At 42.0% G+C, this 24,564-nt stretch overlaps 2 protein-coding genes across 2 annotated transcripts; one reads left to right on the forward strand and one right to left on the reverse strand.

Annotated features, from left to right (window-relative positions):
• The first annotated feature begins 1,307 nt into the window (after positions 1-1,307).
• Positions 1,308-8,482, forward strand: LOC147339228 (serine protease 23-like). The gene is made up of 2 exons (XM_086290905.1): positions 1,308-3,951; positions 4,679-8,482. The coding sequence occupies exons 1-2, from the start codon at positions 3,923-3,925 to the stop codon at positions 5,874-5,876; spliced, it is 1,227 nt and encodes a 408-aa protein (XP_086147031.1). The 5' UTR covers positions 1,308-3,922; the 3' UTR covers positions 5,877-8,482.
• tmem39a (transmembrane protein 39A) lies at positions 6,696-23,053 on the reverse strand. The gene is made up of 9 exons (XM_086290893.1): positions 22,765-23,053; positions 17,324-17,537; positions 15,343-15,565; positions 15,024-15,107; positions 14,741-14,895; positions 13,726-14,083; positions 13,436-13,623; positions 13,217-13,337; positions 6,696-9,713 (listed from the first exon to the last, which is right to left on the reverse strand). The coding sequence occupies exons 2-9, from the start codon at positions 17,434-17,436 to the stop codon at positions 9,474-9,476; spliced, it is 1,482 nt and encodes a 493-aa protein (XP_086147019.1). The 5' UTR covers positions 17,437-17,537; positions 22,765-23,053; the 3' UTR covers positions 6,696-9,473.
• Positions 23,054-24,564: the final 1,511 nt, after the last annotated feature.

A 24,564-nucleotide genomic window follows, 5' to 3' on the forward strand; every position in this document is an offset into this window, starting at 1 on the left:
GTGAGGGGATTCTGTGTGTCCGTAATGCATTTCCCTGACTTGGCCTGGATCTGGTCTGGAGTGATAGCCTTTTCTGTCTTAATGAGAAGAATCCGCATCCATAGTGCACTATGGGTCAAGTATGATAATGTGATTCTATGCCACAGTCACCAGATCTCAGACCACTGAAACTCCTACAGGGGAGGTTTGCACTGGTGTGTTAGACCGTGCTTTCATCACCAAAGGAGGAATGCTGTTTTTAGAGTTTCAGAGAGTTGGAAGATCGATGCCAACACTCTCTGAAGCTGGTCTAATACCACATAGTTGCCCAACAGCCTTTCTAAGACCCCCTTTTGGATTTTTTTTCCCCCTTGAACTTGTTGCCTCGTTTGTATGTGCCTTTTCTTTGCATATTTGTGTTGTTGGATGGGCGCGGTTATTGTTACTCAGAGAAGTTTTATGATGAGCCAGCCAGTACGCCCTGTTTCTTGGCAAAGGTGATGCGCTTTAATCAGCTGCAGGATATCTTCAACAATGGCTCAGCATTTTCTTTCCTTTCTTGCATTGGGTAAGAAGTGAACACAAACTGCAAAGCAAACACACAACTACAGTCAACAGCTGAACATATGGTAGCACGTGGTATAAGGTAAACCCTCAAAGTATAACCTGCTTTATTCTCACTTTTTAAAAACTCATTCAGACACAGTTTGCAAATCAAAGACATTCTGTATTCAATAAGCCCTGAAACTGTCGAGTTGAAACATAAACTCAAGGGGAAAGTATTTATTGAGGTCATAGATCAAGTGAGCAGCTTTTTTTTTTTTTTTTACCACAGGCTTCAATACAATCTGCCTTCTTTACTTTTCATTATAAACCTCCTAATTCAGACCAAGAGGAAGAAGAAAAAGAGGATGAGTTTATATGGAAAATAAAAGGTGAGGTTCTGAGGTCTTTTTTTGTTGTTCACATTTTTTTTTTGCCCCTGTGGCTCCAGAAACAGAAACTAACCTCACTCTCATGACTAACACAAATGAGTTCTGACTGATTTTAATTACAAAGTTTATCTGTGAAGGCTCTGCACAACAGACAGGGATGGGTGGAGGTTGGTTAGAGAAGCACTAATCCCACCATTTACCCTCTAGTTATGTTCTTTCTTTCTCCAAGTCTTTCTGGTGGCTCTCACTCCAAATGAAGTCATAACATGTACTAACAGCTTGCACATTCAGCATGGGTGGTTTAAATGTCAAGCAGGCTTCCAACATTTGCATCAGGAGCAGTTTCTTCCCACTATATTCATTCCTCTGAGTCATCAGTGACAATGGAAGGAGGCTTATAAACATACAGTAAATGTAAGCTTTTCACCGAGAAAAAAAAGAATAAAAAAATCACAGCTGCAAGATGTGAAACGTGACTTTTATTGTGAAATAAACACCTTTCCCCGAAGCTGGCTGTTGCCAAAAGTCACGAGATTGATCGCCGCAGTTCAACATGTCGGAGAGTTTGTTTAGGCAAAACACTGATGTATGCGTGTTACATAGTTATCTAATGAGGCTTTTGACAAGTGTTTGTGGATGTACTTGAGTTTGATACAGGAAAGAAGAGAGGAGAAGGAATCTGGTCGTGTTGTCCTAGCTAAACAATGGATGTGGGTCAGTGTTTGTGTGAGTCTGTTGAGGTATGCGCAGTATCTCAGTTTTTTCTCTCAAACACCAACAAACATACACTCTTCAGTTTCCTCTGTCATAGTCCTCTCTGCAAGTTTTCCATCTCTCTGTCTCTTTATGACATGCGACTTGGTTCAGGTGGGCCAAGTTTAATGTTTTCATTAGTAGTATTTGATGAGTATTAGCACAAATATAAGTTCTACTTCTTCTACAAAGTGGATAAGTTTGCATAATTGCTTAATTGGGGGGGGTAGTTTTGCCCCTGTACATCACCCAGATTGCTTTTAAACCAAACAATCAATGTGTTTTTATTGAAAGTGCAGGCTTTCAGTTTTGATTTTAAGAGATTTCACAAATCTTTTGCATTAAGTGTTTAAAAATTAAAGCCATTTTTATACATTTATACTTTTTTAGAGGTTCAATTAATGAGCTAATGTAACATCATTTAAAATGTGGGATTTTTTGATAGTTGGATGAAAGTAATTTTCAGTCAATAAGAGAAGAATATCATTTCTTCCCCTTAAGAAACTCTTGGGTTGCTTTTGTGGTATATATTTGGTTCATTATCCATTTTCACTGTGATCAGGTTTTCATCATGTGGCTGAATCAGAGCAGAGATTAAACAACTGCATCACACAATTCAATCTGCTGGTTGAAGCAGCGGCCACATCATCATTAACCACTGACTCACGTCCACTGGCAGCTGTGAAATTACCTCCACATGTTTGACAGGTAATGTGATAGTTTCATCTTGGTTTCATCTGTGGGGAAGTTTATTTTTCTTTTCCAGAACTGCACTGGCTCTTTTAGACGCTTTCTGGTAAACTCTAAATGGTTTTGCACATTTCCACTCATAAAGGCATCTCTTCACCTTCACAATCACACCTTCCTCCCACAGAGTGCTCTTGGCTTTGTTAGATGTTTTGAAGTTGCTTTTCTTAGCCAAGGAAGTAATTCTATCATGATGCACTTCAGATGTCTTCTGTGTCTTTTCAGGCATTTTTGGTGTTGCTGAGCTGGTCAGTGCATTCCTTCTTTTTAACAATGCACCAGATTGTTGATCCAGCCACTCCTAAAGTTTCTGCTATCTTACAGATTTATTTTGGCCTCACTCATCACTTTGGAGCTCAAATTTAAAATGACAGCGAAAAGCTCTAAATTCAGTACTTTGAATCAACGTCTGCATCAAAACTAAAAAAAGAAACGGTGTCTTTGTTCAGCAAATTATAAACCTAAGTGTAGTGAGTTTGCCTGTGGCCAGATTTTACCGACGTGATAGAATTGCAACCATGCACATGACTTTACATTTAGATATCAGACATTACTCTGTAGGCACCACGATAGATGTTGCACGACAGATGGTCTCAACACCAAAAGCAAAAAAATATAAGTGAATGAGGGGAATAGATAGATTCATTTTTAATAAAATGTGTAATAAAGTGTAATAAAAAAATCTTTAGTGTGATTAAAGTTCAAACTCTTGAGGTGATCTCAACTGCACACCTGCTGAAGTAGGCAAAACTCTACAGTCTCTTTAGCAGACCATCTTCAGCAGCAGTTTGCATTTTGAGATCTTTATCATTTCAACAGCATTGCACTTATTTGCCAGATAGTTTTCCTCATAAGCAGTTATTGATCAGAAACATTTTAATTGCTAATTCTTTGCATCTTGTTTTAAAGGGTCCACGATTTTCTCTTTCGGAGCACGTGCGTGTTTCATGTTGGTGGGTTTCTTTCTGAAAATGTCATTGTGTCACAGACTGTCTGTCTTTTTCTCTGTTTGATCATCGCTGCCAGAAATTCTACAGAATAAAATCGAACTATTGATTATATTGAATCCAGATGCAGAAACGGCGTGTGATACAAAAATACAGCACACACGCTTTTTTGGATTTGATTATACGCGCAGCAGAAAGTTCGTAACGGTAACCAGCACCTGTGATAGAAAAAGTCACGTGACCGGGTGGTTACACTCCATCCGCATCGGATGTGACTGCTTGACTCCAGACAGGCAGGCAGGAGACCTGCCCCTCCTCCTATAGCATCAGCAGCAGCGATGATTCAACGCGTCCGCTGTCGACTCCTTTTTGGATTCACGGCTCAGCAGCTGAGGTCTGCAGTCCCTGAGTGAAGAGCTGAGAGAAGAGCTGGTTTGCTTTCGCAGCAGGAGTTCTTCACCGCTTCACAGCTTCCATCGAGGGCGCAGTCTGCTCTAGTTTGAGGCGTTTTGCCCCTCTGTCGGTGTTCAGCCAACAGCTCACCTGCAGAGACTCCTGACAATGCCTCGCTCCCGGGCGGAGCTCCCCCGGTAAGCAACCTCTATGGCAGGTTTCACCCAGTTTATAGGAGGGTAGGGGGGCTGGGTGTGAACCGTGAAAAATCTCCTTAGGGCGAGGTTGTAAAATAACGAAATAAACCTGTAAAGAAGAATTACCGCCGGCAATTAGAAAACCAGTGCTGAAAATAGATATTTAGCCTTCTGATTTTATGAGTTAAAAAAATAAGATTTTTTTTAATCCAAGAGTCAGATATGGAATTTTTTTTCTATTACCGTTCCTGACAGCAGTGTATCAAGTAGTTGATCTGACGGGGGGCAGAGAAAAGTCTGAGCGTGTTTAAAATACAAAATTAAGGCTTTTGTCACCCTAACCTATTTACAAGTAACAGAGCTTGTATTTAGTGCAGTAACACTGTTATTGTTATTCCACCACTCTGGCAGGCTTAAGCCAATCCCTCAGGCCACTTTGGGAATTTTCCATCCGAGCATAGTACGCCTGATCTTTGCCCTTGTTCGTGGTATCGGCTGCATTTTTTTTAAAGTGGAAGATTGTGGCTGCCAGATTTCAGTGAAGTTAAAAATTCTTCAAGTTGAAAAAAAAGAAACTCTCCCGGCTGTAGTGATGTAATCTGAAATGCATTCTAGATGTTGTTTTTTAGTTATGTTTGCTGAGGGGTCCGAACGTCCGGTCACGGTATGATAAATTTGATCTTTTCAGTGCTGCTGTTCACTCACCTCTCCTGCCTCTTCTCCGCAGGTTGACCGGCCTCCTCGTTCTCCTTTTTCTTCTACCTGTTTTCCCGTTTTCCTCATCATCCTCCTCCTCCTCCTCTCACCCTCAGTGGGTCCTCCAGCGTATCCCTGTGGTCATCCCCCAGCACACGGAGGCTCGGCCGGCCCCTCATTTTCTGTCTCAGGCCCGCTTGGACGTCACCTCAACCTGTGACCCCGAATGCCACAAGAAGGCCCCTCATCCAAGCTACTGGGACCTGCGGAGTCTCCTGGCATATGAGACTCTCCACTCTAATGGTCGGCTCACTGAGACTGCCATTAGGATCTATGGCTACAACCCCAACTCTAACACGACCCCAGCCTACTTAACTGGGTCCTCAGGCAAGGCTGAGAGGTCACATGTCAGAAGAAAGCGCCAGATCTTTGGCCACGATGGGCGATTTAGCATTGCTGGGCAGGACTTCTTGCTTAAATATCCATTCTCAGTGGCTGTCAAACTGTCCACTGGGTGTTCTGGTACACTGGTGGGAGACCGTCATGTTCTCACAGCTGCTCATTGTGTTCACGATGGTAAAAACTATGTGAAAGGAGCTCAGAGGCTCCGGGTTGGCTTTTTAAAACCTAAGCAACGAGACACACAACAGTCTTCCTTCCACCTTCTCTCCAACTTCACCAACCATGTTGAAGGAGGTCCGAGTCCCTACGCACCACCTACCAGTGACATAATGAAGTTCCAGTGGATCAGAGCCAAGCGCACCCATGTTCCCAAAGGCTGGATAAAAGGGAATGCTAATGACATAGGAATGGACTATGACTATGCTTTGCTTGAACTCAAGAAACCCCACAAACGGCGCCACATGAAGCTGGGAGTCAGCCCCCCCGCTCAGGGACTGCCTGGTCGCCGAGTCCACTTCTCAGGATTCGATAACGACCGGCCAGGACAGCTGGTGTATCGGTTCTGTCGTGCCGGCGAGGAGACTTCAGACCTGTTGTACCAGCACTGCGACGCTCAACCCGGGGCTAGCGGCTCGGGAGTCTACGCGCGGATGTGGGCTGGTCGACGCTGGGAGCGGAAGGTGATAGGTGTGTTTTCCGGGCATCAGTGGGTGGAGCGACAAGGTGCGTCCCAGGAATTTAATGTAGCAGTGAGAATCACGCCTCTGAAATATGCTCAGATCTGCTACTGGATAAAAGGAAACTTCATGGACTGTAGGGAGGGGTGAAAACAAAAACATGAGGACCACACAAGGGGTGTAAAACCACAGCCACAAATCCCTTTGGCATAACAGGAGCCACACTTTTCAACCCACAGCACTGATATGTTAACATAAATATGCCAATATCTACACGCAGACGAGACTCAGATCCAGTAATGACATGACAAATGGGCCACTTTAATTTGTGCCTTTGCTTAGTTTTTGATATCAAGAAAGTATTTTTCTCCCTTTTAGAACATTTATCAGGATAACCAAGTTTTATTTGGACTCATTTAATCTGAAACATGGACTGATGGGGTGGGACCAGAGAAACTGTTTATCTAGACACTGCAGCATTTTAACTGAGCTAATACTAAAGATTGCACTGTTTTCTCTACTGAAATTTATATTTGTGAATGAATGTACAAGTCAGCTACCAAAGTTGCCAACTGTTTCCTTCCAAACCTCTCAGTGGAAACAGTAGTTATCTACAAGCATAGCATGCTTTATTTACAGTGGGAGGCGGGGTGGAAGCGTTTTGCAGGTGTTGATATTTCAGGACTTTTGCAAGTCTGCAGATTACTTGGTAAATGAAGCAGTTTGTGGAGTGTTGTTTATTGCCAAGCGCCATCTGCTGGCCACATAAGAACACTGCAGGTGTCCACATGAACATGATGGCATCCCAAGTTAGTTTAGGCCTACATAAGCACTTTTTACTTATTTGTGACGTTTCTGAAGAAACCAGAAATCTGTCAGATTTAATGAAATATATGCTTTGAAATAAGGCAAGTGTCTTCTATTTTTTTCCCCAGTCTGCTCACAAGACAAATTAAAACAAACACAACGTTGGTTCGACAAGTTTTTATTTCCAATTTCAAAAAAAAAAAAAAAAAATCAGAAATGCTGTGGGGAACCTGAACACTGTAAAAAGCCGAAATATGAGGACCAGCTCCTTTGACTTCTCCAGCACTGACATACTCAACGGGTTCATCACTGACTCTGAATGTGGAAACGTGGATATGTCATGTTTTTTTAAAACCATTTGAAGTAAATGAGCAACAAGTTGACTAAAATCGAGAGGGTAGAGCAGTAATAAATTTAGAATCTATTCATATCTCAATTCTTCAGCTTTTATTCAAAGCAGACTCTCCACAGAAGCGGGAGTTAGAGTTAAATTGTGTCATTTCAGAATTGCCCTGGGCAAATTAAAAGATGAGAGCCATTCAAAACTCATTTCAGCAATGGCGCTCAACTGAAGGCAACAGCACGGAGAAAGAAATAAAAAAAATAAAAAAAATACCGATTCACATCAACAGCACAATTCAGCTGCAAGACTTTGCTACATTCAAGTGTAAAGTGACCACAAAGTATAAGCACCAAAGAAAGGAGAGACGTTTGCAGACAAACTAGAACATGTATGACATGTGAATTAGAGGATCTGTCAAACCTGTGTGCTCCACATGTACACTGGTTCATCTCAAAGGTAGCAATATGGGGAAAAAAAATCCACTTTGTCAAACTAAAGTTTAATACTGCCTGAAGTTACGCACTGGCTGCAGACGGACGCTGGTGATGGAGAGGTGGAGGAACATAAAGGCAAAACTACTGACGGGTAAGGTGATGATCGCAAAGTGTAGCTACACAGAAAGGCAACAACAATGCAACAAGGCAACCTGTTTGTAACACCATTCCGGTAACTGAGAATACATGAAGTGGCTGTCTTTCCACACCCTGCGATTACGCATTCAGTCCCCACTGAAGTGTCACTATTAAACACCCTCTGCGTTCAAACCTAAATGAGAGCATGGTGACAGTGACTTATTTGCAGTGGGTCAAGGGTGAGGATGAAGGATGTTCCAGTCCACAACAGACACAGACCTGATGTGATACAGTCCTATATCCCATCATACTTGAAACATTCAAGTGACTGGATGAACATTAAGTAACATGGTGTATTGTAGCCAGATTTCAGTGTGTGAAAGTGTGCTCAGGCATCACCCTCTCACAGCAGCAGCCTTTCTCACTTTAAATACTGTACTTGGACTTTCATGAGTGCGCAGTGAGTTTAACGATGCCAGACAAAAGATTTTGTCTGACGCTTGTGAGGTTGTTGCGAGACTGGTGCTGTTACTCCACCCTCCAGTTAGCCAGTGATACGAAGCAAGCAGATACTAACTGTGAAAACGTGGTTAGAAGCTGAATGAGAAGAACACGGCATTGTCTGCGGAGGCCGCGGATTGGAGTACCAACTGTGTTTTTCTTCCAGACTGCTCTCGAGTCAGTTTGCATGAACAGTTTATTGGACTTTGAGTAAAAAAATAACAGACTGAGACTTTGCTTAAAGGAATACTTACTCTTAGGAAATGTTCTCATCCTTTTACATTTAGATAATAAGATTCATATCACACTCTTGCCTCGATAGTAGCTTCAGCTGACTTTTTAGCGTAGGTTTAAGTATTTATACAGTGGAACAGCCAATCCTGCACAAACCAAAAATCACTAAAATTACCTACAATGACCCCCTAAAGCTCATTAATATGAACATGTTTCACATGTACCGACTGGACAGATTTATTTTTACCCTTTGACTTTTGTTTCAATTAAATAAATAAATATAAAAAAAATAAAAAAAAGGTTTCACACACAGGGAATCAGATTCTGCCATTATGTTAAAGCCATCTCAGAGATATAAACAAAAAGAGTCCTTTAGGGTCACTACAGAGGTTGCAGCAGTGGAAACAGTGATATATCTAACACGGACGCCTGTACAGGAGCCCTTGGTGTTTAAATTTAAACACACTAGGAACCTTTAAGTGTTGCTTTTCTTTAGAGAGCTAACTTTGCAAAGGGACATTTAACCCAAATCATGAAAAATGGCCAATCCCCAAGTAAATAAAAACAAAAGGGGGAGGACAAAACACAAGCAGTCTACTAATGTGCATCTTTGTGACGGCAGAGACTTGTAGCAGAACAGCAGGATTTGACTCCCAGGTATGAAAAGGTACGGTAAACATTTGTCAGACTAGCCATTTTTCTTGCATTTGCTAATGTTAACAGATTGAGTGTCTAACTTTGATCAAAAGACAATAAGCACATTTCCCAAAAATCCCAAATTATTCCTTTTAGAGACAAAGAGCTGCACCAATACTGAAATGAAGGAATCGTGCTGATGCCCCCAGAAACGACTGGTTCCAGATTTAAGACTGAAGCAGAATAAAGGACAATCAGGACCCAAGCATGAAACCTCCCTCTGCTCTGAATCGAACGCCTGTTTTAACAGACTGTCAAAGGCAAAGTCTGCGCCGTCATTGGCCGCCTGCACTTAAAATATCTTTGGTGAAAAGTCACTTCCTGGCATTCCCTGACTTCCCTGTCACCTAGCAACAACATAACACAACATGCTAATGACATGAGCGTGGTAATGCCCGGTGTAACTCGAAATAGTATACAAAATAAAAATATTCTTTTAAATAGGTCTATATATAAACACTGCATTAAAAATTGAACCGTATCAAAACACAATTATGAGTCCCTTAATCTCCAAGCACCTTCCACATCCATCAGGCCTCCATCTGTCTCGCCTCCGCGTCCAGAGTTTGTAGGAGAGGTCTCGCCGTGTAGTCTTTACTGTGACTTGAGCCCCAAACTGTTGGAGGACAGAGGGTAGGAATAGGCTTTGCCCAGCACGATGCGGTCTCGGAGTAGTTTGAAGAGGACATAGTAGTTGCAGAAGAGAATAAGGCCCAGAGACAATGTGTGGTTCCAGCGCTCAGAGCGCAGCAGAGAGTATAACTGGTACAAAACCACGCTGGACTCGATCCAGATCAGCAGGTTCAAGATCCGCAGCGGCTTGTGGAACAGGAACTGGAAGCCAAACAGACACAAAGAACGGGGGGAAAAAATGACAGAGTGTCATAGATTAAAAAAATAAAATAAAATAAAAAATTCAATATGTGCAGTGGTTAGCGCTGCTGCCTCACAGCAAGAAAGTTCTGGAAACCTGCTGATGGACTGGAGCCTTTCTGGTTGGAGTTCCCCTGTTAACACCGTGCCTGCACAGGTTTCCTCCCACACTCCAAAGACAGGAAGGTTAACTGTTAAATTTAAACTGGCTGCTTATGTGAATGTGAGAGAGTGTGGGTTTCTGTCAAAGTGCCCAGGATTGGCTATAGCTTTGTGGGGTGGGAAAGCAAAAACAAAACAAAACAAAAAAGACTGAATAGAGTACACATGTATGGACACTTAGCAGGTTAGTGTGGCAGACAACTTGACCTGCTGTGGACTGTGGGAGACAGCCAGGACACTCAGAGGGGGCGGCGGTAAATAAATACTCAGAAATGTTGGGCACAACCAGCCGCCGAGCAGCTTCCTAATCACTTCACCGATGTGTGAATCCAGCTGTTTCAGGGAATCCCATTAAAGATCACATCTTACTGCATGTTTTTCTTCTCCAATATCTGTTTAAAGACAATATCTGTGGTTGAGCAGCCACACAAATTTTGCCGCTGTGCTTGACCACAGGCTGATGATTTTTTGAAGCTCGGCTTCAGAGTCAGCGAGAAGTAAAGATGCTAGCTCAACTCTATCACTGAGTGAGAAGTGCCAGACATCAGCGCTTCTGTACCGGCAGTCTGAACACAGTGCATTAGCCTCTGAGGAAACTCGTACTTTACTCACTTTATTCACTTGTTGCAGTAGTTTGTGTTTAGACATGGGCCACGTGGAGCTCTGTTCTAAACATCTGGGGTGCAGACTCAGTGAAGAGCTACATGATGGACGCAGCAGTGATGTCAAATCTTGTTTTTGCTGACAGGTAAGAGCCCAAACCATCATTAGTGTTACTGTGGACCCTTCTGTCTGAACCATTCAAACAGCTTGATTTTCAAACCCCAGCCCAAACATTCATACCAGGGCTCGGTAACCTGCGGCTCTTTAGTCCTTATACTGCGGCTCCGCGTGGTTTGGGAAAATAAATTAGAAGTATTTAGCTGAAGTGTATTTTATTTATGTTAGTTCTTTTTTAACTTAAGTTCTAAATTCGAAGATTATTGTGATATTGAAATAAAATAATAAAATTACATTCTATTATTTTTTCATCGCTCAAAATAAGCGTCACACTCGCGGAAGCCGGTGTACCCGCCAAAACGGCATGCATTTTTCGAGACTTTCAACCCCAGGTAGGCCAATTATGGATCTTCGGATCCACATTATGTCAGCAGCTGTTCTCCACCGTGGACTATGTTAAAAACAAACACCGCTCGCGCCTCACAGATGACAGCTTACAGTCCTGCGTAAAGATGAAAGCCCCGATTTGCAGACACTGTGCACAGAGGTTCGGGACCAGAAGTCAGGGCACACCCGACGATGTTTGCATGAACATGCTTTTCAGCATCTCTTTATTGACCACTTTTCACACACGGTTGCTGACGCTTACAGCCGGCTGTAGCTTTTCAGCTCACAGCCCGACACACACCAACACAACAGCACAGATGTAAAGACGGCGAGGCGTGATTGCGGGTGCCACTCCGGTGCTTCCGCCTCCCCTGCAGCGGCGCTGCAGACCACGCCCTGCTACACACATTAACCAGGTAAAATACATATTTAATCAGAATTTTGCAAATATCTATTTTTCATTTTTTTAGCAGCATGGTGCATTTTTTGCCAATTATTTTTTAAAAGTCAGGTCAAGCCTCGAAAAGCCCAAAGACGATATATCGTCTTTGCTGGATCATTTTAGTTCAGTTTTCCTTTTGTTATATTTCTGTAAAAGTTCAAAATGTGTTAATTACATAAATAGGATGTAATTTTCTCTGAAGCACTTCATGGATTTCATAAGCAACACACTTTAGTTGTTCACACAAAGCATAAAGGTAAAAAAAACAATATATACGGTGTTATCTTCATTTTAGATGTCAAAAAGTATTTGCGGCTCCCAGTGTTTTCTTTTGCGTGGAAACCGGGTCCAAATGGCTCTTTGGGTGTTAAAGGTTGCTGACCCCTGATTCATACCATGATCCCAACACGCTATATGGGCCTCTTATATAACATCTTATGATTTTCTCCAAAGCAGTGATTTGTATTTTCTGGAACAGTGGGACGACTTCAAAGAGGAGAGATTGCTGCTTTCCGGTTTTCCCGTCCTGTTTTGTCCTTGAATCCAGTATTTTGTGTTAATGATCTTTTTTTTTTTTTTTTTCAACTAAGTGCAAAAGTCTGTTAAAACCCCCAAAAATAAAAATACATGTAATACCGTCTCTATTGTTTGTTTTATGCAACTTAAAATGTGGCACAAGTCATTTCTACCTGATGGATTGACTAAAAGAGTTTGTCATTATAATTTATTCAGGTCTACTGTATTAAACAAACAGTTTTTAGAATATCGCTCTTAAATTCAGGACAATTGTGAGAACACGGCATCTCCTCAGGAGAAATTGTTGGTTTCAACAGCAAAAACAAACACAATTCTAATTTCGTCCACTCGGCAGAAACAAGTAGTAAAAATCTCATTTTAATTGGTAAAGCTCTAATGTCCCGTTTCAATAAAGGCAGCATGAGGTTGTGCTTAGTTTATGAGTACTCTTATTTCCAAACACATCATCACTGCCCACACAAAAACACAAAGCCCAATCAGCTGATCAGAATTAAGGTCCGTTCACGCTCACACAAATACACAGAAAATAGCTCCAACACGGTAATTTACCTTGGCAACATGTAAATAAAGTGCTTGAATTCACTGGAGCTGAAAACGTTATACATACCAGTTTCTCCTAAAAGACATTGACCGAGTTAACACTAGACTAACCTGCTGAATGTTGATCATAATCACAGATCAAACAGAAGACTGCAAAAAATAATCACCAAGCAAACAATAACTGAAAAATTAGAGTTGAACCAATTTCAGATCTTCTCTTTGATCTATAACATGAAGTTTTGTACAAGAAATCAACACAAGTCAAAGTTTTTGTGAGGAAAGCGCCACCTCTTGGTGACACTCTGCAACTGAATTTTCATAATCAAACGTAAACACGCCTGAGTTGGAGGGAGGAGGTTTCCCAGGAATCATGAATAGGCTTGGGTGTGTCTGTACCTAAACCTGCCTTCAGTGGCGATAAGCTTGTACTCTTCTAATGCTTGCAAGTAATCAAATACTGCTGCAAGAGGGACACTGCTGAACAGCACAGAGCAGTGACTACATAATAAGGAAGGCAGTTCCACCACAGCTGATGTTTTTTGTTTGTTTTTTCCTCATTTCTGAACACATTTGAAAAACATTTTATTAGAGATCAGAAGGGAATAAGGACCAAAACTATAAACTGAAAAATGGTGAACATCAGTGTAGTTAATATGGGAAATTCACAGGTACTCACATAAAATCTTGCATGGGAAACATCAGAGGGGAGAGCCACATTATAGGGACCGACCGCCTTATACAGACTTCGACTATGTCGTACTAACACCCCCTGAGGCCAAATGGTGCTTTCTGACCACCTGCAAAACATTAACACCACAGTTATACATAACCTATTAAATAGACATTTCTAAACTTGTCTAAGTACACCAGAGTGTGCGCACACTGGGCCACTCACATGTGTTGAGGTGCGTTACTGTATGAGCCGTGCTCCAGCTTCTGCCAGCGGCCGAGGTGAGCCGCCGAGCGATGAAGCAGGTCGCAGTAACTGGGGGGCAGCAGCTGGCTCATCAGCATCACGAATGCATTGATCCACACCATGATGAGATGCTCACATGACCACCGCATGTCATAGTACTGGGTGCTCTGTAGGAGTAAGAAGAACGAGTAAGAAACCAGAAGCAACCCTATGCAACGCGAAAGGTCGGGAATTTATGACAGAGAAAGAGACGCAAGTGAAACACCCACCTCAACGAAGCAGAGGGGCAGAAAGGCTACGTAGTAAGCGCTGAAGAGCGAGTTGAAAAGCACTTCCTTGATTCGCCGGTTGAAGTCGCTCTTCAGCTCCTCCACCTCTGCTCGAATCAGCTCTGGTGTGTGAGAGTGTGTGGGTGGCGGGCAGGTGTGTGTGGGCGTGTGTGGGGGGCTGGAAAACTGCTCTCTGAGGTTCTCTCGTAATAGGAAGAGGAAGTCGCGTGGTCGGAAGAAGGGGGTTTCTGTTAGGTCGGTCTGCTGGTGGTCAGCTGTGTAATCACAATCGGCTGGTGCCACCTGGCTTTTCCCTCCCTCTTGATGGAAACAGCAGAGTGGGACATAAACACCGAATCTGGGGATGAAAAATAAATAAATGACACAAAAGCATTTTTTTTACCTTCAGATGAGGATGAGATGGTAAATACAATGTCTACATAAACTTACAGCTATCTGAACCATTTCCTTTAAAAAATATCTGGTTAATGGCTAGAAAATGTATAGTAGCCAAATTATTCCTTTTCCAATGCTTTTAAGTTTAGGATTTTTTCCCACTGCTGCAGCCATAAACCGTGTATGCGAGCAAGGTTTTTACTTTTACACAGTCCAATCAGAAAAATGTCTTTTAGAATTTGATGCCAAAGCAAGCAGGAAAAAAAGACAATTTAAGTCCTGCTGACAGAGGTTCATTTGACAGTTGTGGCAACCATTTGTGGGAAGCACTTCAGATAAAGCGCTTATCAGATCACCACACAACCTGTGCACATTTTTTACAATACTTCATTCAGGAGCTGCACAGCCCAGTTTCTGTTATTTCTTATAAAGCTACTGACTCTTATTCCAAATATAAAAATTATCCCCATTTTTTACAATTTGCATGCATTGCGCCTCTGATAGCAGACTTTGACTGCTTCACTCCAGATAATTCAAAACACTTAGAAATACTTTGCTTTGAGACAAATTATTCAGTGGTAGACTGGCCTTTAGAGAGTGAAGTGGACCAAACACTCACGGATATCCCAGGAAGAGGAGGTTAAGAACAGAGTTTTCCTTGTAGAGGTTGACCAGCGTCCAGCACAGCACCCAGCCGCACAGGGTCAGCAGGCTGAGTCGAGCTGCGATTAGAAGCACGTAGCGCAGCAGAGACCCCCCGCTGCACTGAGACACCTGGGCGAGACAGAAGCAGAACAACACGCCGTTATGAGAGAGAGCACGGCAGCCACACTGACATCATGAGGGATCAGGTCCCTACAGTGTGCTTGCTGACTGCTTACAGAGATCGAATCTGTGTTTACCTCAGAAACAATTGTCCAAACGAGCCTCCTGGCCAGCATTACTGTGATGAAGATAGCCAGGTGGTAGTCCATTAAATGAAAGTTCTGTTGTGGGAAGATAAAAAGATAGGGGTTTGTTTCTCCACAGAGAAATTGTTGCTTATTAAATTAAACCTCTTAATAAGAAAGTCGCATGTTATGAGTTGGGGAAAGACAGCAACATATTGATGCAGTTTTACTTACAGTTTTAAAACTGTGATAACAGAAAACTGAAATGATGACCTATTTTTTAGGACTACTGAGGGAACTGGTGGGAAAAGAGTGTGTTATGTGTTCTTACGAGTGAGGTAGAGGCAGCAGGGTGGCTGTATGGGTACCACCACACTGTCCTGTAGATGTTTATGTACTGGACAAACAAGGCCACCAGCAAATAGAGAAAAAGCAGGAACTCAAACAGCAGACTGCTGTCCAATGGCAGCTCGGGGATCCTCGAGTGACGCACTGGCTCCGGAGTAATGAGGGCTGAGATGGGTGGAGCAGATAGACCCAGCGTGTTACTGCTCCTGGAGGGAAAAAGAGAAAAAAGAAAGCACGCAACACAAGGAGAGAGAGAGAAATATAAATACTCAAACACATCTGGGTGTGTGATTAAAAATGTGACACCTACTGCAAGGTGTGTATGCAAACAAAGTGGGATGTGGAGACTAGTCTACAACACCCTGGCAACAAGTGGTTGTTTTTTTTGGCTGCAGCCAGGTGAACTCATTCCTTGTAACCTCCTTGTGATCACCAACTAGTCGGGGGTAGGGATGGGTATCGAAAACCGGTTCTTGTTGAGAACCGGTTCCCACTGTTTCGATTCCTTGGAATTGTTTGCCATTTTTGCAAACGATTCCCTTATCGATTCCAGTCGCCCCGAATGACGTCACCCGTTGCGGAGCGTCATTTACCTGGCAGGAAACACGGCGCCTAAGCGGCTCAAACGCTCAAAAGTTTGGTTATACTTTACGAGAACGGGTGACAACAGGACAACTTGCAATACTTCAAAAGTAGAGATTTCATTTAAGGGAGGAAACACGACGAATATGCAAAAGCATTTGCTCACAAAACACACGATAACTTTAAATGAATGTCGTGTTTTTAATTCCGCTCCGGACTCGTGAATCTCAACCCAGCAGCAGCGGTAACGTTTGCACGTCCTCTCCCGTTAATGCGGCAGGTAAACTAACAGTGCATATTATGTTAGCGCGATCTGCCTTATTACAAAACCTGCCATTACTGTGCATTTAGGTGACCATGATGAGAGACACAGACAGAGTCTGGCTGGCTCAGATGCTGGCAGTTGTCGCTGCAGTCTACCGGTAGCGTCTCCTTTCAGGCCAGGATAGACGAATGTCACCGAGCAGTGACTAAGTTTGTGATAAAACGCTTGCACCCATTTGCCACAGTAGATGCCCCGATTTTTGGTAAGTGAATGTGTTTAATCGTAGGCAGGGACATTACTGGATATTCTTGTATAATTGCTACAAATAATTTATGTTATACTTTGTTATTGCTACAGAAGAATATTTATTTTATTATTTTACATTTACAATTTTTTTTCCTGGGGACCCTGTGACACCCCATTGAAGAGCAGTAGGCTGTGGATCTCTTAAGATCTCACTGTTGGGTTTGTAAGGCTATGTTACTCCTAAATTTCTATCTTGTTCAAAGAGAAGATATAAAACAAAGCGCTAAGCTAATCGACCTTAGTGTTCTCCTTTTTAAAAAGAATCGATAAAGAATCGAATCGTTAAACAGAATCATAAATGGAATCGGAATCGTGAAAATCTTATCAATACCCATCCCTAGTCGGGGGGCAACAATCCAAGATCCTATAAGTTGATCGTTGGTTTGTCTACATTACAACAAATGTTTTGCTCAAAGCACAATAATAGCAAACATACAAAAATAACAGTTGCAGTGAATTTCTGAATCGAAATTTGACCTTCAAAATTATTCTTTAGTGGTCTTGTAAAGAAGCTGTCAGTGGCCAATGTTCATGTGCATCACAGGTTAAAAGAGTGTGATGATTCATAGTAAATGTCTCATTTAGATGAAAATGATTCAGAAATCTTGATGACACATGAATCATGTATCATCAAGATTTCTGACTTTCACCTCACACAGAAAGTTGACATAATACAAGAAAAAAGAAGTTCTATATTGTGAATTGGCTCAGAATTTCTCAATCAGTCCATTCCTGCTTTAAATGCATTAATGAATCAAAACCTCTTTATTACTGCATCTTGACAGCACTGAGAGGCTCCCTGTGTACATACCTGTTCCTGAGGCCTGTACCATTCCCGACGTTTCCTCCGACCAGAGTCTGCAGGGACGGCAGAGCGGAGCGACTTAGCTGCTGTCTGCTGGGACCCCTGCGACCCCCTGGCATGGTCGCCTATTACTGTGGCAACCAAGGGCAGAGCCCACCAACCAAAAGCCACTGGGACTTCCCCCTTCCTCCTCAGTGAGCCACCATGTACTGCCAGGCCACTGTGAACCAAACCAGAAAAGAAGACAACGTTTCATAAGACAAGACAGATTATGAAAAACCTGCAGCACACCATTCAAACTGAACTGACAAAAACCCAAAGCCCTCTACTCAGCGAGAACGGAGCTTTGTCATTTTTTTTGTTAAATCGTTTTAATTCTATGTAACTGTTTTCAGAATGAAAGGCAACTTCAACAAGAGTTTACAAGCTTGTCAAAGCTGCTGTGTTTGATACAACTAGCACACTACTATGTAATGTCAATCACATTTGAACTATACTTGAAATAATCTGTTAAAACCTAAGAGGGATAATAAACAAGGTTGTCTTCATTCACATATAAAACACTTACAGGTCCTCTGAGCCATCTTATCTACAATAAGCAGAATTTCGTTGGAATGTTGTGAGGACAGTTTCTAGCTGCTCTTTTAACTCACAACCTTATTTCAATGACAGAAATGGAACAGACAAATTATCTGACACACTTTCGATTACAACACAGTGAAAGTTCCACCACAAACTATAGCCACTCAAATGAGCTCACAATTTTTTTATTGAATGATAAAAAACCCCCAAAAAAAACCAAACAGTAAAACAGAGGTTAAGACTTACAGGGAGTGCAGAATTATTAGGCAAGTTGTATTTTTGAGGAATAATGTTATTATTGAACAACAACCATGTTCTCAATGAACCCAAAAAACTCATTAACAGCAAAGCTGAATGTTTTTGGAAGTAGTTTTTAGTTTTAGCTGTTTTAGGGGGATATCTGTGTGTGCAGGTGACTATTACTGTGCATAATTATTAGGCAACTTAACAAAAAACAAATATATACCCATTTCAATTATTTATTTTTACCAGTGAAACCAATATAACATCTCCACATTCACAAATATACATTTCTGACATTCAAAAACAAAACAAAAACAAATCAGCGACCAATATAGCCACCTTTCTTTGCAAGGACACTCAAAAGCCTGCCATCCATGGATTCTGTCAGTGTTTTGATCTGTTCACCATCAACATTGCGTGCAGCAGCAACCACAGCCTCCCAGACACTGTTCAGAGAGGTGTACTGTTTTCCCTCCTTGTAAATCTCACATTTGATGATGGACCACAGGTTCTCAATGGTGTTCAGATCAGGTGAACAAGGAGGCCATGTCATTAGTTTTTCTTCTTTTATACCCTTTCTTGCCAGCCACGCTGTGGAGTACTTGGACGCGTGTGATGGAGCATTGTCCTGCATGAAAATCATGTTTTTCTTGAAGGATGCAGACTTCTTCCTGTACCACTGCTTGAAGAAGGTGTCTTCCAGAAACTGGCAGTAGGACTGGGAGTTGAGCTTGACTCCATCCTCAACCCGAAAAGGCCCCACAAGCTCATCTTTGATGATACTAGCCCAAACCAGTACTCCACCTCCACCTTGCTGGCGTCTGAGTCGGACTGGAGCTCTCTGGCCTTTACCAATCCAGCCACGGGCCCATCCATCTGGCCCATCAAGACTCACTCTCATTTCATCAGTCCATAAAACCTTAGAAAAACCAGTCTTGAGATATTTCTTGGCCCAGTCTTGACGTTTCAGCTTGTGTGTCTTGTTCAGTGGTGGTCGTCTTTCAGCCTTTCTTACCTTGGCCATGTCTCTGAGTATTGCACACCATGTGCTTTTGGGCACTCCAGTGATGTTGCAGCTCTGAAATATGGCCAAACTGGTGGCAAGTGGCATCTTGGCAGCTGCACGCTTGACTTTTCTCAGTTCATGGGCAGTTTCTCGATTCGAATTTTGAGATGCTGCCCATTTCATCTCCAGTCTATGTAAAAGCGGCTATAGAAATAGACACAGAGATCCCCTTTATCTTTTCAGAGGCTACACTCTCCTGTCAAACTCCCTGTTAAGCAAGGCAAAAAGACCCGTCATTGCTCTCTGACTGCACAGACAAGAAAACCTGAACGTAAGCAGTTGGGCATGCTTACGCTGATTTTGGGAAACAAATGCCCAGAGGCGTTTACAGAGGGATTTTTAAGTGTCTTCATGCCAAAGAATTCAAATGCTAACACACCTCTGAGGGTGTGTGCAAATGTGTTTAGTGAGACTGATATACACAGAAAATGACAACCTGCCAGACAAAACCTGCTCTCTGCTCCTTTAGAGAACACAAACAAATGTCCCCGTGCTTACTCATATCTGGCCTAATTCACAGACTGTTACTGATTACACCTGAGCTTTTTCTATCAAGGTGCCCAATGAGCTGTGGTAATAGGTCAGCTAGCTGATGCTCTGCAGCACACATTTATAAAACAGAAGTCCACAGATACACAGCTTATTTTAAATTTAAAGTTTAAACGGTTCCATATTTAAAGGATTAAAATCTGAAGTGGGAGCACGCAAGAGTCACTTTTTGTTTTGTTTGTCTGTTTTGGTTTTTTTTAAAGTGCATGTGTGCGCGAGTGTGTGTGTTTTAAAAACAATTTCGCAACCGTTTTCCACAAATCTCCAAGATCTCTGAAGTCATGTCAACCAAAGAGTTGTAGCCTTACAGATATTCAGTTTATGGCACATTTAAAACAGTAAACAGGTCACATACAAAAAGTTGTAACTGGTTCATTTTTATAAATATTAAATAAATATTTGAATTATGTTCCACATAAACCTTTCACAATAAAGCTCAAGATCCTGTTGAGACTTTTCAAAATAAACTGAATCACGTGAAAGAGCAGATTATTTACAGATGAGAATTAAAAAAGAGCCGCCAGGTGCTAAAAAATAAACCTTAGACTCAAACGTTAGAACAGGCTTTTCCCCGCAGCACGCCGTGTAATAAATACAAAGAAAACGGTGGCCGTTACAACTTATGTCTAAAAATGTATAGTTTCATGCATCGGTTAAAACACTCGACTCCGGGTAAAGGACGCGCAGCTGGAAACACTTCACGCAAGTCGAGCTGCCCGAGATTCACAGAATTTACAGAAAATGTTACATTTTTGTGATTTTTATTGTTATCGGGACGATAGAATTCTTATATCGGGATATGAGATTTCGGTCATATCGCATATCATACTTTTCAGACTCACCTATTCTTAATGGAGACGTTCACACTAACCAACAGTAGCAATTTATATGTAGTAAAGTGCAATAAGTGCAATAACATCACGTATATTCTATAAAAGAAAAGGGGAATTCAATGTAAGACACTTTTAACAGCTTAATAATTTAAATAATTTGTAGTCAGTTCCAGATTTTTAAGAATTTGCTGCCGTTTTATCTCGTGATTACTAGTCACTTTATTAGGTACACCTTACTAGCACTGGGTTGGACACTCCTTTGCCTTCACAACTGACATAATTCTTCATGGCACAGATTGAACAAGGTGCATGAGAGATTCAGATTTTGATCCATACTGACATGCCAGCATCACATAGCTGCTGCAGATTTGTCTGCTGAACATCCATAACGCAAATCTTCCTTTCTACTACGTTCCAAAGATGCTCAACTGGACTGAGATTTGGAGACTGTGGAGATCATTTGTGCACAGTGAACTCAATGTGATCAGAAGATGGCCAAACTGTGATCATAAAGGCATACACAAGTTCAGCAACAATACTCAGCTGGTTCTAAAAGGCCCGAAGTACAGCAAGCAAATACCCTACACACCATTACACATCAGTTTCCTGTTTTCAGTTGACAGAAACAGCACCTAGTGTGGTATTCTGCCACCATAGCCCATCTGCTTCAAGGTTGGAGGTGTTCAGAGATGCTCTTCTGCACATCTTGGTTGGAGCAAGCTATTTTTTTTAAGTTACTGTTGCCTTCCTATCAGCTCAGAGCAGTTTGGCCATTCTCCACTCTTGGCATCTTTCACAAGAAAACTGCCACTCACTAGAAAGTTTCTATTCTTCTGACCATTTTCTGTAAACCATAGAGATGGTTATGAGGGAAAATCCCAGTAGATTAGCAGTTTCTCCATTGCTCAGACCAAACTGTCTGGCACAACCATGCTACTTTCATCATCATCTTTGTTCCTCATTCTGATGGTTTGAACTTCAGCAGGTCGTCTCGATCATATCTACACAACTAAATGCAGAGTTACCACCCTGTGATGGACTGCTTAGATTTTTTGATTAAATATCTGAGCGATTAGATATTTCTGTCGACAAGGAGTTGAACAGGTGTTCCTAATGAAGCGGCCAGTGAGAGCATTCATATGATTCTGAGGGTTTCAGCGTTTTGTTTTTCCTTCTTCTGTCAAAGGTATGGTGGCATTTATGAGTAGAAAACAGGCTGGGTATATGTGTGAGCCTGTTCACTCATCATTATAGATATACCGTAAAACATGAAACGCATACTAAAAACTAAAATAATGATAACCTACAATAAAAAGAGACACTTGAGACTTTCCCCCCATTATTTTCTTGTTTGCTTGTTGCAGGGCTGCAAACAACAGAACATACAAACCTCCAGGAAGTGTAGCTACAACTCAAATCCTTGTCACTCTCATTATATAGATTCTTATGATTACCCAGTGACTTAAAACACACACACACACACACCAAGAACGTAGTTTCTCATCAACCAGTGACAGACTTCTAAACGAAAATTAAACCAGAGCCAGATAAGCAGCAGCCTCTATGTATACCAACATTTCCTTTATGCTGATGGAGCTTGTGAAACATGATGGAAAAGATAAAACAGCTTGCTCACAGGCCACTGTGCGGCATCAATATCGAGCACTGGAGCTGACTGTACAAACAGGAAACCGACGTTAACTCACGCACACGCGACTCAAACAGAGCGCAGGGACGCAAGATGACAACTCGAAAAAAAAGAAGCCAAAAGTGAAAACGGGAACTGAGGCGTACAGAAATGAACTACAATGAAGGGATTGCAGGATGGTGTTTAGCAATTTTGTGGAAGTGCAACGTGTTTCTTACTTTAAGCGCGACTCCTTATAATTGTGAAATGCTTTTGTTGCACTCTGCACAACATTTTGTGAGACGGTGTTTTGGGTTTTTATTTTTTTGTTCTTCTTGGGGGGGGGGGGGGGTGTTAGACTTGCTAAGACGTGCACTGAAAGCTGCTCGTCTGGATCATGACATCAGGCGGCGTTGTCATTTTTTAAGACTGCGGAAACTTGGGAGCGCACTTTAAAAAGAGCGCTAAAACGGACACAGGCAATAGCTTTTAGCTCGGTGGCAAACGTGGACAGTTTAAAAGCTGTGTAAAAGCCGTCGTTACTCACAAAACATCGACAACATGCGGGCGGCTGAGCTGGACGAGGATGCATCAGTCAGTTGTGCGGCGAGTCCGGGCAGTACCGAGCATTTCTCCGCCTTTCAGCTTCAATTCCCTGGACTGAGCTGCTGTGGCGACGGGCTACAGCGGCGAGGGCGACACCGGGGGGGTCGCCTTTTCTCAGGGTGAGAGCACTAAACGCCACAAAAAGTTAGCCCTGGGCTGGAAGAGCAACAGTGTAAATGCGTTGCACAGAGACCGACGTGGCAAACCCGCACCGCCTCTGCGCGTGTCGTCATCAGCGCGCGACTAAAGCAAGCTGCACAGTCGCAGTTTGATTAAAAAAAAAAACTTACCAAAAAAGCTGATCTGGAGTCAGTGCATCGTTTTTTCATCTTTTATTCTTAGTGATCATCTCAATGCTGCACTTCACTCATGTACTGTACTATCAGAACATTTTTGCATGCACACGATTTTACTGCCCATACTGTTGTTTGTAGTGACAAACTATTCAGCTGTCTCTCCTACTGCCCTACAATGGTAAAATACATAAATAACAATCATAATAAATTATGGAATTGCGATTGAAGATAAAATTTCAAAAGAGAAAAAGAAAGAAAAAAAATCGAGATTAAATATATCTTTCTAAGAATGTAATTCATATTCACCATAATAAAAGTAATTTAAGTGACTTTGAACAATACGTCTTTTTGCTGGCACCACATTACTTTTTAATGTTTTTTGCATAATTATGTGTGTGCAATTTCTTTAGCGCAGTATTTCAGAAACTGTTTATCTACTGGGATTTGCCCACACAAACATCTCAAGGGTTTACAGAGAGTGGTTTCAAAAAAGAGAAAATATCCAGTGACCAGCAGTTCTCTGGGTGAAAATGCCTTGTTGATGTCAGAGGAGAATGGCCAGACTGCTTTGAGGAGACAACAATGGTTGAAAGAGCCAGTTGTTCCAACCAAGGTATGCAGAAGAGCATCTCTGCATCACCAGGTGTGGTCTTCTGCCTGTACACAGCAGTAGAAGATCACACCTGGTACCACCCCTGTCAGCTAAGAACAGGTAATTGAGGCTACAGTTCACTAAGGCTCACCAAAACTGGACAAGAGAAGATTGTAAAATTGTTGCCTGGTCTGAAGTTTTTGTTTTGTTTTGAATTTCTGCAGAGACAACTAAATGTTAGGAGAATTTAGCATAAACAACATGAAACATAAATCCATTCTGCTTTGCATCAGTGCTTCAGGCTAATAATGGTCTAGTGGTGTAGGATATTTTCTTGGCACACTTTGGACCTCTTGGACTCAGCATTGTTTAAATACTACAGCTTGCCTGAGTATTGTTTGTGACCATGTTCGTTCTTTTATGACCCCACAATGCCAATCTTCTAATGGCTGTTTGCAGCAGGACAACGTGTCATGTCACAAAGTTCAAATCATCTGAAATTAGTTTACTGAACATGAAAATGAGTTATCTGTACTCCTTCACAGTCAAAAGATCTCAATCCAGTAGAGCACCTGTTGGAGGGGGTAGAACAAAAGAGTCTCATCTTAGATGAGCAGCTAACAAAGCTGCAGCAACTGTGTGATCCTGTCATGTCAGTATGGAGCAAACTCTCAGAGGAATGTTTCTAGCTCCTTTCTGAATATATGCTATGAAGATTTAAGTCAGCTCTGAAGTCACAAGGGGATTCAACCCATTACTAGCCAGACGTAACTGGTAAATTGGCTGGTAAGTGTACAACAAGAGCATCAAGTGATAAACAGTATTTGAGAAACCACTGTGTGGCTGCATTAGG

The sequence above is a fragment of the Aulonocara sp. 'chitande type north' Nkhata Bay genome, linkage group LG1, assembly GCF_057382095.1.
Source record: "Aulonocara sp. 'chitande type north' Nkhata Bay isolate Kocher_YH1m ecotype deep benthic linkage group LG1, A_spYH_male_GT1.1, whole genome shotgun sequence".
Classification (NCBI taxonomy): domain Eukaryota; kingdom Metazoa; phylum Chordata; class Actinopteri; order Cichliformes; family Cichlidae; genus Aulonocara; species Aulonocara sp. 'chitande type north' Nkhata Bay.

What these genes read in the sequence shown, in the direction of transcription:
- LOC147339228 (XM_086290905.1), top strand. Translation starts at nt 3,923, where the DNA reads ATGCCTCGCTCCCGGGCGGAGCTCCCCCG. An exon ending in TCCCGGGCGGAGCTCCCCCG is followed by an intron (nt 3,952 to 4,678) that starts GTAAGCAACCTC and finishes TCTTCTCCGCAG; the next exon opens with GTTGACCGGCCTCCTCGTTC.
- tmem39a (XM_086290893.1), bottom strand. Translation starts at nt 17,436, where the DNA reads ATGCCAGGGGGTCGCAGGGGTCCCAGCAGACAGCAGCTAAGTCGCTCC. An exon ending in AGTAACGCACCTCAACACAT is followed by an intron (nt 13,338 to 13,435) that starts GTGAGTGGCCCA and finishes AATGTTTTGCAG; the next exon opens with GTGGTCAGAAAGCACCATTT. An exon ending in TTTCCCATGCAAGATTTTAT is followed by an intron (nt 9,714 to 13,216) that starts GTGAGTACCTGT and finishes TTTGGCTTCCAG; the next exon opens with TTCCTGTTCCACAAGCCGCT.